A 16855-nucleotide genomic window follows, 5' to 3' on the forward strand; every position below is an offset into this window, starting at 1 on the left:
GGTATTAAGAAATACGTAGTGTTGGACTCAAGACTGTGTCTTGGGACCTACGTATTCGGTCTGGATTTCTGAGACCAACTTGGATAGTCCATCTAGATGGACCAACTTGGATAGTCCAAGTAGAGGGTCTGCTTCCGTACGTAGCAAACTTGAGACCCAAGGAATCGGTCTCAAGTCGGTTAGGTTTAGGGTTTGTGTCTTGTAACCCAAGTTGAGTCTTGTATAAATTGTGACGTGATGAATGAATGGAAAAACAGAGAATTACCAAACTTAACACAGTTGATTATCAAGATTAATTCATGATTACGACACAGTAATTCTTGAATAGTATTTGCAGGTAAGTATAAACTTTCATGCGTAACTTATTTTTTGCATATTCTTGATTACGATACAATAGATTATCAAGACTAATTCTTGATTCTTTTTTATTTTAATTTTTTTAGGAAAAAAGGACGCATTAAAGAGAAAAAGATGTTATGTCAAACCCATACAACTTTTAGCAAAGATAGGAAAACCTCCCAGACGTATCTTGACAATCCACAGTTCATAAAAAAGATGGCCCTGTGTTTTTTCCCGGGTATTGCGAAGGAGATGTAAGTTTGACGATATTTTTACACCTTTCGCATGCAGCATGCTTCTAGTTGGTATAGAGGTGTTCTTATTTCATAGCGGCCCAAATCATGAACTGAACCTCTGGTGGAAAAATCAGATGTGCACTACTTTGTAATATTCCCAATCCATCTCAGTTTCAGCAAATTTGATGTAAAAAGATTTTGCAGACGAATCCTCAACGACTTCATCTTCCATACCTTGAACTAAAACCACATTCCTTAGGTCATGTTTGATCTCCAGTATATCAATACGTTCAGCAGGATCTAGTGCCTTTGTAAACTCAAAATTCCATGAAACACACTTCATATAAGCTACCATAAGAAATTTTTGTTTGGTCGGTTTGTAAAGTCTTTGGGAATTTATCCACGAGAGACCTATTTTTCGACCACCAGTCGTGCCAAAACCGTCCTCTACCATTCTTCACATGTATAACAACAGAGTTAAAAAATTCAGCATTAACCTTGAGGATCTCAAACAACGTACTTCAACCAATTGTTTCCTTAAAATGTAAAGGAACTAAAGTTGTCTCATCTAGGTTAAATTTTTCATACATAATTTGTCTCCACGGAGCGTTTTTCTCCTAGCAATATCTGCCATGCCATTTAATTTGCCAACCAAGATCTATCTATAAATCTTAGTTTCCTTTTATCTAAGCCTCCCTTTCTCTTAGGTTTTGAAACTTTTTCCAAAGAAACCAACTTATTTTCTTAATGTTATCATCCTCACCCCATAAAAATTTCCTTATAATGTGTTCAACTACTTTTCCAAAGAAACAGGCATATAGTAGAAAAATAAGATGTATACAGCAAGGAAGAGATTTGGTTTATTTTGATTCTGAATGAAATGAGATGTAGCAAATTTTGATTTTGTAGAGTCCGACTTGATTATGATCTCGTCAGAATAGTTCGACAACAAGTTTCCGCAGGAAGAAACGGATTTACATGATCATAATCCCAAAATTTATGCAACTGAGAGCCCAATAACTCCTTCAAGGAAGTCACTGACTGCATGCTGAGGTCCATTTTTACTCTTTCAATTTTTAAGAACTCTTCTGTCTTATCTATTGTTAAGAAGGATGGTATAATTACTGTGTTTCTTTGGAGAGTGGAGACATTACTTGTTTATAGAAAAATATGGCTCGAGTAAGGAAAGCAAAAAATTACGGGAAACAAATCATTTTCACATTTGTGGATCACTTTTATTCTATCCTTCAGTTACCCGGTAATTTGCATTCAAGTTATGTTTTCCAATTTCCAACCTTCAATTCCCTGGAGATGGTTTTTGCTAAAAAAAGAAATGAAATGGCGAAAAACCAAAGTACGCATACAACGGTTCTACTAGAAACCCTAAATAGTTTTCTGAGACATTACTTGTTTATAACAAACCATTAACTGTGAAATGTTAGAAGAACTGATTTTTTTTTCGAAAACTAATCAAAGTATGAATTATGAACTATGGAAAGCAAAAAACTACGGGAAACAAATAATTTTCACGTTTGTAGATCACTTGTTTTCTACCCTTCAGTTATCCAGTAATTTGCATTCAAGTTGTGTTTTCCAATTTCCACCCTTGAATTCCCCGGAGACGGTTTTTGCTAAAAAAATGAAATGGCGCAAAAAATGAAACGGGGTGATGCAAAATACGCCTATAACGGTTCTATTAGAAACCCTAAATAGTGGTAGCTCTCGGTCATCTTCCAGTCTTGATAATAGAATATCTTCTTATTTTGTGAATCACCGGAAAGCTAATTAAACAAGGGCTTCCGTAATCAAGGCTTCCACCTAAGTTGGATTACTACAATACATGCACGTGGATAGTTATTAGACTAGCCAGCAAGAATCAGGCGGTTGTGCACTGCCGTACGTAGGTGGTGGAATTCCTTTCGTAAGGCTCAAGTTTAATTTATAAAGCTTTTTCCTACTATAGCACCTACTTGAATCCCTATAAATAAACATACAAGGTCTGCAATTCTGTTATACAAAAATATATAGAGCTACAAAGAAAACTGGTGTGACCGAGAGAGATAGAAGTTGAGAAATCAAAGTTAATTTGTGGATCGTTAGAGAGAAAAAATAGAGGCGAAGATGGTGTTAAATAAAGGAATATTACCTCCAGGTTACAGGTTTCAACCAAGCGACAAACAAATAATTAAAGATTATCTGGTTCAAAAAGTGGAAAACATTCTTCCCGATGTCAGTTGGTTTATCTTCGAAAAAGAAATCTACAAGTATTCAAATCCCTTCCTCCTGTTTCAAGAGATCCAGAGAAACCAAGCGTACTTTTTCACTACCATAACCAAAGTGAGTTCAAGTGGCGGTAAGAATGTGAATCGAAAGACAGGAGATGGAACATGGAGGGGACAAAAACCAACTGCCCTAAAAGATGATGATAAAAAACCAATTGGAACGAAAAGAATGTATAACTTCGAGTGGGATGTTCCCAAGGAAAAGAAGAGTGAAGTTGAACGTGAGAAGGGTCACTGGATCATGCATGAGTACTCGTTGCTCCCCGATTACTACAGAAACAACAAGATCAAGGTATGTACATTAATTAGCACTTCTAGATCATAATCGATATTAATTACGTATCTTGGATTAATTAATATTTGTCTTGTAACAGGCAGATCCGGAGTATGTTTTGTGTGAGATCAGATGCAAAATACCGATATTAGACGTCAATGCAGTGCGAGAAGAAGAAAAAATATCTCAACTTGTAGCAAAGAGGCAACGAACATCATCCGAGACGTCCACAATGCCACCAGACAATGTATCTTCAATTTCATGGGTTCCATCACAACTTCAAGCAGAAACAACTATATCAAAATTTGTGGATTCAGATGCAGCACCACTTTTCAATAACGCAGAATCATCATCAGATTTGGTTGCATCACAACCACCGGCAACAATAGATCCTTATGTGCCCGTGCCAGTACCAGCACCAACAGCCCCAATGCCTGAGATTGATTCTCTCACTGATGATGAATGTGGGGACTTGTTTTTGTTTGATAATAATGATTTAGTACCAGCTGTAGAAGATAACAACTTTTCCGTATCAGTCGAAGAACTAGATGCTGCTATTAAACAAGATTCTGTAGAAGATAACAACTTTTTCGTATCAGCTGTAGAAGACAATAATGATTTAGTTGAAGACGAAGACGAAGAATTCGCAGAATTACTCGAAGGAGCATTAAAAGAAAGTAATGAGGAACCAATGATGAATTCAGAGCTTGGGTCATCAGATATTGTTCCTGCTCATGCCAATGATGCCGTCTTACCAAATGTGTCAGTTCGAGTACCAGTATCAACAGCAACTTCAGTGCCTGTTTTCGATAACCGCGAGAATCACTTTCACTTTTCCTTAAATGATCTGTTACCAACTTGTGAAGATAAAATTAATAGTAGTACTCCCCCGGATAACAGCTATACCTACTACGACTCAAGAAAGGTATTAAAAGCAAGTTATTCTGAAGCAGTGAAGATTTCCAAGCTTGGATGGGATCCTGTTATTTATAAAGCATATTTCCCCAATTATGAAGACATGGAGACTACATGTTACTAATTGATCGATAAAGATATTGTAAATCTAGTCATAACTATTAAACAGTTGTAATAGAACAATAGAACTACGTTGGGCTTGATCCCTTTATGGGTACGTAGGCAGCCGTGTGTGTACGGTGCAGTTCCAACAATATATAAAAAACTATTTACCCCAATTTTATAAATGTAGTATTGTTCAGTAATTCAATGATTTTCAGGTTCGCATTTTATTATATTTTTTGCAATAAAATTTCTGTACGTATTTGAGTTTCGGGTTGCAGAGTTTGCAAAGCTTATGCTTATACATACTCATTGTGGTCTCTATTCTTCATTTGTCATCATCATCTCTTCCTCCGTTTTTCATTCGGATCAGTGGGTGTTTTTCCATTCTCATGAATATCCCGATTAATGAAGATTAACTGAAAAAGAATAAACAAACACGGATGTGCATACCTAGAAGCTTTTCCCGGTGAAATTGATAAAACATTGGGTGAAATTCATAAACACTGACATCGGGTATAAAAGGCATGGCTTCAAAAGTCTGAATTTCCTATCTTCGGCATAAGTACATAGAGAACAACACTTATCAGAAGAAGGAGAAAACACAAAACCAGGAGTTCTAATTAATATAATCGTATTGATCTTCATCAGCAGGAAGTTCTTGGTTAATTACTGAAATACTGAATACAGTGGTAAAACAGCACAAACGGCAACAGTGGTCGCCTATGGCGCGCCTAGGCGCTAGGCGCTAGGTCTGGCGCCTCGCCTCGCCTAGCGCCTAATACAACATAGCTTGGGTGGACTAGCTAGGAGTCCTGATGAGCTAGTACTTTGCAGGGTGACAACAAGTCAAATCATATGTAGAGATTGAAGTTTTTTCAATCATGTGCCGAGCTGTCACACCTGTCAATATGGTTTTCTTAACGGTTAAAAGAGGCAATCAAATCCAATCCTACTCATTTACATGTGGAAATGGATTGTAAGCAGTGGTGTGAAGGATCATGCCTAGGTTCTTGGGCGTGTAACTCGGTGACCTGCTTACTTTGGAAATTCCTAGTTTTGTGTTTCAGAAGATAAGAAAAAAACACATCAAACTTCATTTTTCCCAAGTTTTTAATCTGCCTCAACGTGATCGGCAGGAAAATACTTTTCTATAAATAATCTCAACATCTCATAACAAAAATTTAATGGTGTGCCACTGCTGGATATCTAATTAGAACTTCCTCTTCCTCGCTCCCGTATCTTCTTCTTGCTTCCCGATTCTTCACGATCAACCACTTCTATCACTTTTTACATGTATAACTCAAAAGTGGGAATGTAAATATATAATCCAAAGGTGCCATGGAGCTCAAAATGCATTCTTGACCTGAAGAGAACTGAGAACCCCTAGTCTTATTACTGTCTGTAGATACCCCAAATCTGGAAGCAGGAAGGACATGCTCGAAAAAAGGACAAAGACATGAGTAGAACAAAAATAGATCACAAAGGGGATTTGGAGAGAGCGCCATGGAGAGTGCGCCCGTAAGAAAAGATGGAGAGTGCGCTTGGAAGAGAGACATGGAGAATGCGCTCTAAAGGGATAGCGAAGTTTGGAAATGGGGATATGTATCTCATGTTGCGCCAAAGCCTGTGGAAGCGTTAGGTTTGCACTACTACGAGGTATCTCAATATCGCCAAGAACACAATCACATACACAAGAAGAACAAGTATTTAACGAGGTTTAATCCTCGGGAAAGAATAAGCAATTTTATATATCACATCAATATATAAAATTGATGTTGTATATCAATAGGAGTTGACACATTCCTTAGCCGTGCAGTGAAGAGAACTCTTACTTAGCTCTAGTGTATTTTCTCTAGTTCTCTATATGGCTATTTATACACATCAATAGGAGTGGACACATTCCTTAACAAGAAATACTTTCCTACAAGTATAGGGTCTCCTAACTTAGCTCTAAGAACAAACCTCTTAAGCTTCTATACTTAGGACACAAGTACTTGGTTTCCTTAACGAACTAGATTTTCTAATCTAGTCCCTGACCATCCTACCAACAATTCTCCACCTCGGATCATGCATTCATGCATGAGACGATCAATAGACAAAATCACCTCCATCTTCCAACGTCGATTGAACCATCATTGGCTGCCTACGTATCCTCAATAGATATCAAACCCAACCGTAGTTCCCTTAAATGGCTTTGCTAGAAGACCTCCACCAGGTTCATAAGAACCTTTACCTCAAAAAGGGCCTTGTACATACAATCCTATACATCAAGCTACCAACAGCTTCGGCATATGGGACTTGGGCCATATACTTTTGCGCTTGTTCAGTAGTAGGAGACATACGAGCATTCAACTTAAAATGAGCAGCAAGGGAGTACTTATAGATTTAGTTCCTTCGTAGACACCAAACTTCTGTAACACTTTCTTCAGATATGCCTTTTGAGACAAACAAACTTTACCCTTCTCTTTGTCACGTTGAATCTCCATGCCAAGAATCTTCTTAGCTTCTCCCAGATTCTTCATCTCAAACTCAGATGACAACTTGTTCGTCAAATTATCAATCTTTTTCTTGTTATTCGATGCAATCAGCATATCATCGACATACAAGAGCAAATATATGAAAAACCCATCATGTATCTTCTTAAAGTATACACAATGGTCATAATGACTTCTTGTGTATGTTTGGCCTATCATAAACTGGTCAAATCGCTTGTGCCATTGTCTTGGAAGGGACACGGCGAACAAAGCTCATATGTCTAAACACAAGTCATCCAAAGCTGGAAAAGGTGACAACAACAATCGCAACTCGAAGCATGGACCTAACAAGAAAGGTATGTTTCGTAAACCAGAATCGAGCATTATTAAAATTAAGGGTCCTTGTTGGGTATGTGGAAATACTGGTCATATGGAAGTTCACTGTAGACAACGTAAGGACAAGAAGAATAATGCTAACTTGGTTGAGAATCCATGTGTCATTCTTGTAAAAAGACTCCATCTCGTCCTGCATTGTACCTTCCCATTCTTTACACTATGCACTACGTACAACTTCTAAATAAGAAGTAGGAGTACCATCTTCAACAACTGGTAATGCATAAGTAATGTAATCATTCATCCAACCAGGCTTCCTGGTTGTTCTTCTTGGTTTGTTGGTTGTTATGGTTTCCTTGACCATAGCTTCTGTATCTTCTACTAACTCTTGTTCCTCTTCCTCAACAACGTCACTATAATTTTGAACTTCAGTAGATACTTCTCTTGCGGACCCAATGTCTTCAGAAGTATTATCAACAGATACAGACTTAACTGGAATTGGTGGAGTTGCATCAATCTCCACATGTTGCAAAGGCTCACTAGTACTGGTGCTTTTGTTCTCCGCCTGCCGAGAAACCCAAGACTTTACCATAGACATCTCATCAAATGTGACATCTCTACTCATGACAATCTTCTTCTCAACTGGATTCCAAATCTTGAACCCTTTTACTCCATTCTTCATACCCACAAAGATTCCTTTCACGGCACGGCTATCAAGCTTGTTTTCACTAACATGATACCACGCAGGACAACCAAAGATATGAATTGAGTCATAATTATAAGCTGGTTTACGAAACCATTTCTCCATAGGAGTTTTACCTTCTAATGCAGCTGATGGCAACCTATTAATGAGGAAGCACGCATACGTAACTTCCTCAGCCCAAAACGCCTTACCTAATCCACCATTAGATAACATACATCGTACCTTCTCCAGCAAAGTACGATTCGTGCGTTCAACTACCCCATTTTGTTGCGGTGTCTTCTCAACTGTGAAGTGCCTCTTTATCCCCTCATCCTGACATACTTGCAAGAATGGACCACTCTTGTACTCTCCATCATTGTCCGAACGTAGTACTTTGATCTTTCTGCCATTTTGAGTCTCATTTTCCTTTTTCCACCTCACAAATGTATGTGGTTGTGAATTAGAGGAAGTTGGAAATTAAAAGGAAGAAGTAATTTAGGGAGAAAGTACACGTCATCAGTGTGGTCCCGGAGGAGACTGCCCAGAATCGATTACATGGGTGTCAGAATAAAAGTGTTGTCGGCAAGGACACGTGTAATGAAATCAACGTATGAAAATATCTTGAATGTCAACATCATACACTTGTACGATGTTGAGCGAACCAAGTGAATTTTTGGAAGCTATAAATACCCCTTCAAGAGAGAACCCAAGTGAATTTTGGGGAGCTTTAAATACCCCTTCAAGAGAGAGATTTAGGGTCATTCAGTGTATTAATCTCTAGATGGTTATTCTCTATCCATTTTTGTATAACTTAGAGGTTGATCCTCTAGAATATATACATTATTTACACTGCATGTCCACCACTAAATGATCTGACAACTTCCAAGTTCCAACCATCATCGATGATGTCCGATTCTCAAGACTGGTAACACAAATTTTTTGATTTTGCTTTGATATGGAGAGATACTTGCGTGGTTATTGAATGCCAATTCCCCAAACAAGAAATCATGAAAAAAATAAAAATAAAAAACTAGCTTTGTATACAATCGAAACCCAAACTTAAACATTATCATGGAAATTGTAGGGTAAGAATACTTACAAAGGTTCAGAGTTGATTGGAAGAAAAAAATACTCTGATCAAAGTTTTACTGCGTATATGGTATGTCTGGTGTTGCGTGTTGATGACGTGGCCAAATAAAAATATTCTATCCTCCATGTTTGGCTGCCAGCCTGTCTGCCACATGCGATCAGATGTTCACTTAGAGCTTCTCCAATGGAATGTGTGTGAAGGAAAAAGTCTTCATCCACATAGGAAACACAATCATTTTTATAAAAAATCATCTTCAACCCATTGATGTAAGGATGATGTGGCAATAAAAAAGTTAGACATCCTCTAAGTGAACCTCTAGTTTAGACATTCACTTAGAGGATGTCTTCCCATCCTAGTCACACTTTAATTAATAAAAATCATCAAAAACAAAAATGAAAATAATTTTAACCAATTATATGCCTACAAATAAGTAAAAAAGAAGGATACAACACTTTATGGGTTGGAGATAAAATTTATTTTCTTTTAATATTTGGGATTTTATACATAGAGGATGCGTTAAAAATGATGCCACGTATGAAACATCCATATTCACCATTGGAGAAGCTCTTAGCATTTTCAAATCACACCAAACCTTATTTCGTTTCATCTCTTTTTAAGAGAAACCCCAATCGTGAGTACATCAAAGATCAATCAGAAAGCTAATATGAGGCGTTTATCCGAAGAAAGGTTCCTCCAGAAATCTCGCAGGTAATATCAATCTTGATTATTTATTTATTTTTATGTTTCGTACCATTTTCAATAGAATAATTTTGTTCCTTCATCAAATCCTCTAGGATGAGTTGTGATTTTTGGGAGATCATTGAGAACGGTCGCCGGGATGACTATAAATATTCTGATGCTAACTGGTAAGATCTTGAACCTAAGCTTATGCTTTATATACACTTTTAATTGATCTGATCTAGTGTTATTATAATAACTATACAAAATATATGTCGCCCTGATTTTGAGTTCTAAAACTTTGTTATTAGCCTCTATGCGAATATTCTGTTCAGAATGTTTTTACAGAACTGTCGCATAATACTTCCGCAATGGAAATCCGTTCCGAAAAGAAAATTCATGCTTCTCTGTCGGCCCCGGCTGCATCCGGTCATCTAGTATGTTTACTTCTTGTGTTTGCAATCGACGCCTGAGTTGTTTTTGATTTTTCCAGGGAGGGTATGAGTGATATTCTGAACAATCCGGCAAATTATTCCGAGGATGATAAGATAAACACCCTACTAAACTTTCACAAGGATATATGTGCCAATGTACTACTTGATCCATCCTTTGGTAATGATGATGTTCTACGTCAAGATGCATTTGAGGACTTGAAAATCCTTGAAGTAACTACACATTCTTACTGCGATGATTGATACTAGATATAAATCAAAATTACTGATGATGACTTGTGTTTCTTTTGCCAGAAATTTGAGACTGTACTGGTTGATCCCGAAATTGAAAACAAACAAAGGTGTCTGGTTGCAATGTACAAGCATTTGAGAATAAAGAGACGACAACTGAAGGTTCTAAATAATTCCTTGTTATTTATTTTAAACTGTTTTTTTTACCTCGAATGGTATCCTTCTTGATCAGCATTTTAGTTCATGACTGCCCCTTTGAAAATTGTTTGTTCGATGCTTGAAACAGATGAAAGCTGCAATGTTAGAATCTCCTCATGCCCAGCTGCTCCCAGAAGATATTAAGCAAAAATTAGAATGTGCTGATGATTATGGTGCTGAAATTTATGATAATGATACGGAACGCCTACAGGGTGTCGAAAGAGACATACGTAACACACTTGCTGATCTCCAAAGATTAGTACCAAGATAGTGATGGGGATGAAGATCCCCAATTCATGGATGATCAGCCTATAACTAAAGACACAATAGATCAGTACATGCGGTTGGAGGAGGAAGTAATAAGGAGGTCGGACAAAAGTGTTGACGTGTTGGAAGATGTGAATCCGACCTAAAACGTCACACTGAAATTATGGAAAGGGATTAAACTGCAAGTACGTACATTACTTGAATACTTTCCAATCTGATTTTCATAAATTACAAGTATATAGTTGGGCGATGCCGTCTATACGTGTGACACTACATATTTAAGCCAAAAAAAAAAAAAAAAAAAAATTAAACTAACTGCTTACATCGTTCTAAGCAGGCGAGGCTCACAAACAACTAGTTGAGAAGATCCAAGGGGATCTAAAGGTTTGTACTGTTCGACAGTTCAAATCCTTGTTAGGATCTCTGAACGGCACAGGATGTCATGAACGCCTTTATTGACGCACTTTTTGGAGTACACGAAGAGCTTTCCAAGGAAGTGCAGAAGAAGAAGAACTACCTTGCTGCTGCAACTCATGATTACGAAGAATCACAGATTCTTCTTCTGCAAGCTATTGATTATTTCTGTGAAAAGTCTGGCCCTGAGGTTGTGAAGGAGATAGCATTAGTTCTGAAAACACTCTATGATGAGGATGTGTTGGAGGAAGAGCACATTGTTCAGTGGTACAATGAAGAGGTTGCTGCTAGTGGTAGCAAAAATTCACAGATATTGAAGAATGTCAAGCCCTTCATTGAGTGGTTGCAGAGTGCTGAATCTGAATCCGAATAGAGATGAAATAAAAAAAAATCTATGAAAACCTACAAGTCTTATTATTGCACGAATGCATTTCACGTTGCAGGAGGAATAAGAACAAATACTGATATCATGTTACATTCACAGAGTCGGCCAGAAAATAGTTAAGTAATTGCACTGAACGGGGTCAATTCAGTTCTGAATGGGTCGGTTCAGTTTCAGAAGTTTAGAAATCGGTACCCTTAGTTTTGGTTATAGTTTATCCCAAGAACATGAAGAATGATGTTGACCAAATAGATTTGACATAAAAAAAAAAATTGTTCTGATTATAGGAGTTGCATGTCTCGAATTATACAACAAAGCGCTGAGCCGAAAGGCCCGAAACTATAACTGAGAACAGAAATGAGAGAAAAAACTTACATTTTCAAGCTCGGGAAGCTATTGAGGGTGCACGACGAAAATCAACCAGTGCAGTACTTGAGCACTCCTCCTCATCTCGTGAACATTTCTATCCATTTTCGGATACTTAGCAGTTTAACAAATCACAAGACTTGTTTTTATCGAAGGGGAGACAAACATGGTTTTGCTAGTACTTCTACTTGGGTTCCCAAAATATGATATCTTCTTGGTCACCAACCAAGCCTAGATCTTTAAGTCTTCTTTCCTGGTAGTATTCAAGCTCATCTAGTTCTAATTCTCTGTTTCTGATGACCTCATCGATTTGTTGTAAAATCTTCTTCTCCGCAAGTCTTATTCCCAGTGCTACTGCAAGCCTTGGACTCAAATTCCCTCCCTCAAGTAGCTTCTCATCCTGCAAGACCATACTTGTCAAGTCGGTTTAGTTCAAGTCAGCGGTGTCTTAGATAGTTTAGCTATGTTGCTCAAACTGTGCATGCATGATATTAGTAGTTCCGCATTGGACAAGGAACTGTTAAACAGAAGTGAAGGTCAAGTTACCTCTTCGATGGTGGTTGCATATTTGGAGAGTGCGGTTTTGCAGGTTTCTCTCAGAACTCGGCATATTAGCTCTTCATTGGTAGGGCTGATGGGCAATTCAAGATGGCCCCATACGGCGTTTCTGAATACAGATTCCAAGAGAAATGCATCTTGACCACCAAGAGCTACCAAACGCAGGTAAGGAAGCATTGCTGGTGGAAGGGGCTGGCCTAAGACGATATCGAAGTATGCAGTTTCACCCACAAGACCATTAGACTCGGCAATGTCCAGTTTGTCACCGAGAAATGGGTCTGAGTCAGAAATCCCTAACGTCAGAGTATATGCATTGCGATCTGGCCTTGAGTCGACAAAGCCATAATCTAATGCCAACTCAGCATTACTCTTCCCTGCATCATATTGGATATATATCTGCCGTGAAATTAACCCATCAAAACATATTAAGTGCACATTTTACAAATCTAATTTTTTTTAAATAGCCCACCAATTCCCAACATTTACATTGTGGGGTATTATTAGAAGATTTACCTGCTCACCAGACTTTACAGAAACAGGAGTCCTCAAGGAAAACAAGACATCCCTGGAGAAGATACCTCCTCCTTTGATTTCCCAAGCAACATTCTCCGTAGTTATGCTAGAACTGTGGTTGATCTGGTAAAACAAATAAATGATTGTCATTGAAATTTTCAAGATCGTCATCCTTCTTCAGCTTGTTTAGATATGATTTAAGAAAACAAATCTCATATTTTTTATATAATAAAAATTAACATTTATGAAGACCGTGTGCAGAACTCGAAACACATTTTGTTAGCTTTGAGGTAGTGTCTGCTTTAGAAGTCAACTTTAGAAAAAGAGCAGTGGCTGGTACGGGAGGAGCTCAAAATGCTGTTAGTAGTGCAACCTTGTTTGGGTCTGAGCTGGTAGCATTTCCTTTTACTTATTTGGGAATTACCATGGGAAACTATTCAAAGTGTGTAGGTTTTGGGGATGTGATTTTGCAGTGACTTGAGAAAAGGCTAAGTACTTGGAAAAGGAGATATTTTTCCTGAGGAGGCTGGCTTGTTTGGTCAAGAGTGTAGGCGTAATGGCTAGCTTATCAACCTATTATCTTTCTCTTTTCCAGTTGCCTGATTCAGTTGCAAAGAATATTGAGAAAAATCATGAAAAATTTCGTATGGGGTCTACTAATTCTATGAACAAGAAGAAGAAAAGTTTGTTTACTAAAAAATCTAGCGATGGTCTTGGTGAGAAGAAAATGAGACTTGTGAACAAGGCCCTTCACATCAACTGGATTGGAAGAAAAGGCATCAAGTATGTTTTGAGCTTTATTCAAAATTACTTGGAACCAAACTGCAATACTGAGGGAGATGGTGGTGACAAATTAAGACACATTTCAACTTCTTCAGGAATCTAAAGCAGCATGAACTGTTAGAGGTAACAAGAAAAGTCTAATGACCACCTCTTATTGATCTCTGATTCTGTGAAGTAACATGAAAAGTCTGGCATTATTTTCTGAGAGTTCCAAGATGACTTGGGTGTTTAAGAAATAGTGCGAGGGATTCCATATGGGATTGAAGACATAAAAAAAGAGATCAAAGAAGAAGAAATTATGGGAGTTTTTACCCTTTGTGGTGTGATGGAAAATATGTCTGGAGAGGAATAAACGGCTTTCCATAAAAGACTTTTGACTCAATCGTCAAGAAGGTGAAGTGTTGTATTTGTATAATTGAGCTTTCATGAAGGAATTTCTTTAACTATGGTGCTTTCTAATTGGCCGACTGCAATAGGTGCGGTGAAATGTTATTTTTCTGACGGAATGGTGTTCTTTTTAGTATAGCTACTATCTTAGTGTTTATGCTGATTTTTTAATCAATATAGCCCATTTTTGTTCATTTATGTGACAGTGAAGGCAATGAATTTGATCAAGTAAGCAGAATATCAAGATCTATGCAGATATCTTAGTTCTTCCCCTAACTTACAGAGACTACTGCACATTCTACTTCTATTAAAAACATTTAAAGAGTGATAGATATCTTACCAAGTCGGCTAGAGGGACTAGAACAAGATCTTGACCACGAAGGCGTGAAAATGCTCTTGATCTGAGTATACCAAATGCCCAAAAGAAGTCGTCTGATGTAATTGAAGGAAAAAGGTGCTTGTTGGGAAGTATAACTTCTCGTTCGACATTGAGAAATTCTCTGTGCACATATTCTTTCACACCCAAGGTTGTGCTCAATAGTTGAGTACCTGCAGGAAAATCAAACCCAATCTTGGTTACATAAACCAGGACCTTATACTGAACTTTTGAATTAGAGAATACAAGTTGACATGAAATGACTAGATTAGACTAAGAACAATGGTTACTTTACAATCTATGGGTACACCAAATTATTTCCAACTCTTAGATATTAGTACTAAATTTGATATGAGGCATATTCAGCCAGCGTCAGATGCCCTTTTGTGGTTTCTAAAAGCGATTCCTGTCACTCACAAATTAGGTGTCCTCTAAGCAAGAACTATAATGCCTTCCAATTTCACTATAATTTCTTCCAATACGCAATAATTTCTTCTAATTCACGGCATTATCGTAAGAGGCCCTTTGTAATGACCCAGAATCCCCCTTAACCAAAAAGTATAATTCAGTACAATGTCTTCCAATTCCCACTCCAATGTCTCCCAATTCACTGCACTGTGCCTTGAAATAACATCAAAACTACCGCCCGCACCCACCATGGCAGTACTTACTAGTATAAAGCATAGTCAAGTAGGCTCATTATCTGAGACAGGAACAGATTAGCAGCATATAAAATTGGTGTCCCTGTGCAGAATACGCTAAAATTGGGTGTGATGGAAATACCTAACTTAGCTTAAACAGCTTGTTTAAGACCTCATTTATAACATGATTATCCAGCCGTTGTTATGCTGGTCTACTAATGCTTAAAACATACAGTCTAATCCATAAACTAGAGATATGTACTGACCTTGAATTTCAGAAAGCTCCTCTTCTGACCTGTACTGGAGACATCAAACTTAATCTATTAACAATCGAACTATTTAAGAGACTTGAAACAGAAAAATTACAAGAAATTGGATTAACCCAAACTCACCAAAATATGGTAGAATCAGTTTTCTCTGGAAGAATTTGAAGGTAACTAGCCCATTTAGAATCCTTATTGGCTTTCTCCCTAAGAAGAAATAAAGCAACAGAAACCCAAGGTTTTAATCCACCAACAAATTTCCCAATTTCTGAAGAAGCTACTAAATCTGGATTAATCCAAAATTTGTTGGGTATTTCTAAAATCACTTCATTTCTTGATATATCTCTCTGGGCAATTAAACCAAGTCCTTCAGGTACGATTCCTGGTTTTATACCTGCTGATGACTTGTTTGATATAACACCTTGATTGCAGATCCAATCCCAGAAGTTATCAACTGATGGTAATGGTGTGTTAGTTGCCGGTGATGAGATGGATTTTACAGTGAAAGGTGAAGTTTTTAAGTAGAGGTTGTGTTTAGTTGTTTGAGAGAAATGGGGTTTTATTGTGGAGGAGAGAAAGGGAGATGATGAAGAGACAGAGAAGAAGAGCGAAGAAGCCATTTCTCTGTTTCTATTTTCTCCCAGAAGTTTCAAGTTCTGAAGTTACATACCCTTTTTGGCAATGTCGATTGGGTTGTGGATAATGTACCGTTTAATTTCTTAAAATCAAATTGAAAAATGGATCTACATTAAAAAAAAAAAAGAAAAAAACAAACTGTTTTTAGGCATCCCAAAAACTTTCTAAGCATATCAAGTAAAGACAAAAAATGGATGTCAAATAATAAATCAGAAAGCAACTAACCAAAAAAATTTATATGACAAATCTGTTCTTTATGTATTAGTGTTAATAATCTGGAATAGTAATTAAAATTTTAATTTAGTGATTAAGATAATTTTCAGAATTATAAAGTTTGTTTGTGTAGATGATAAAATTTGGGGGGAAAAAATTTTTATTGAGAGAAGGAGAAAGTGAGAAAATTTATTTCTTGATTCAATGGAGAATGAGGAAGGTCATTATTCATCTAAAAAACCTAGGAAAATACACATCAACTACAACAATGATTCCCAAATGGCTGATTTCTTAGATTATGAGAATGATTTTACACAAACTCAAGCTCAAACACAAACACAAACTCAATATGATGCTTTTTATGAGCCAAATCCGGATGATGAATACATATATGAGGAACCCAATGCTTCCAGGTACACTTCTATCTTATGTTTAATCTCACTTTTGTAGTTTAAAATCATAAAAGGTTTGGTTCGGCGAGTCTGGAATATGTTCGGCTTAATTTATCAGGCGAACCCACCTGGTTATTGACAACTAATGAACAGTTCGGCTAACCCGTAAAACACAATACGAGCCGAACCCACTTTCTAGACCCTAGTTCGGCTTATAATGAAAATTGATAACAAGTCGAACACATTAAGTCAACCCTTAAAACAAAATATGAGCCGAACCTACACCTAGTTTATTTTGCAAACTAACAGAGCATGGTTCGGCAACAACATTATGCGCCGAACCTAGGTTCGACTCAAAACGCACCTAAATTATGC

At 37.4% G+C, this 16855-nt stretch overlaps 3 protein-coding genes across 3 annotated transcripts; 2 read left to right on the forward strand and 1 right to left on the reverse strand.

Moving 5' to 3' along the window:
* The first annotated feature begins 9394 nt into the window (after positions 1–9394).
* Positions 9395–10657, forward strand: LOC113296150. Its single transcript, XM_026544484.1, has 5 exons — positions 9395–9438; positions 9525–9596; positions 9902–10073; positions 10155–10253; positions 10378–10657. The coding sequence occupies exons 1-5, from the start codon at positions 9395–9397 to the stop codon at positions 10558–10560; spliced, it is 570 nt and encodes a 189-aa protein (XP_026400269.1). The 3' UTR covers positions 10561–10657.
* Positions 10658–10951: 294 nt separating this feature from the next.
* LOC113296656 (eukaryotic translation initiation factor 5-like) lies at positions 10952–11387 on the forward strand. The gene has a single exon (XM_026544963.1). It carries the CDS (start codon positions 10999–11001, stop codon positions 11341–11343), a length of 345 nt encoding a protein of 114 aa, XP_026400748.1. The 5' UTR covers positions 10952–10998; the 3' UTR covers positions 11344–11387.
* A 205-nt stretch (positions 11388–11592) lies between these two features.
* LOC113299904 (fructose-bisphosphate aldolase-lysine N-methyltransferase, chloroplastic-like) lies at positions 11593–15939 on the reverse strand. Its single transcript, XM_026548999.1, has 6 exons — positions 15369–15939; positions 15243–15271; positions 14300–14508; positions 12790–12912; positions 12265–12672; positions 11593–12118 (listed from the first exon to the last, which is right to left on the reverse strand). The coding sequence occupies exons 1-6, from the start codon at positions 15857–15859 to the stop codon at positions 11903–11905; spliced, it is 1476 nt and encodes a 491-aa protein (XP_026404784.1). The 5' UTR covers positions 15860–15939; the 3' UTR covers positions 11593–11902.
* Between the last annotated feature and the right edge of the window lie 916 nt (positions 15940–16855).

This window comes from Papaver somniferum, chromosome 7 (assembly GCF_003573695.1).
Source record: "Papaver somniferum cultivar HN1 chromosome 7, ASM357369v1, whole genome shotgun sequence".
NCBI classification, from domain to species: Eukaryota; Viridiplantae; Streptophyta; class Magnoliopsida; order Ranunculales; family Papaveraceae; genus Papaver; species Papaver somniferum.

Bases quoted from the DNA above. Each gene is read 5' to 3' on its own strand.
- LOC113296150 (XM_026544484.1), top strand. From the start codon at position 9,395: ATGAGGCGTTTATCCGAAGAAAGGTTCCTCCAGAAATCTCGCAG. The intron at 10,074-10,154 runs GTAACTACACAT...TTCTTTTGCCAG, and splicing joins AGGACTTGAAAATCCTTGAA to AAATTTGAGACTGTACTGGT. The intron at 10,254-10,377 runs GTTCTAAATAAT...TGCTTGAAACAG, and splicing joins TAAAGAGACGACAACTGAAG to ATGAAAGCTGCAATGTTAGA.
- LOC113296656 (XM_026544963.1), top strand. From the start codon at position 10,999: ATGAACGCCTTTATTGACGCACTTTTTGGAGTACACGAAGAGCTTTCC.
- LOC113299904 (XM_026548999.1), bottom strand. From the start codon at position 15,859: ATGGCTTCTTCGCTCTTCTTCTCTGTCTCTTCATCATCTCCCTTTCTC. The intron at 14,509-15,242 runs GTCAGTACATAT...ATTTTCCTGCAG, and splicing joins GGAGCTTTCTGAAATTCAAG to GTACTCAACTATTGAGCACA. The intron at 12,673-12,789 runs GTAAATCTTCTA...ATTTCACGGCAG, and splicing joins CTGTAAAGTCTGGTGAGCAG to ATATATATCCAATATGATGC.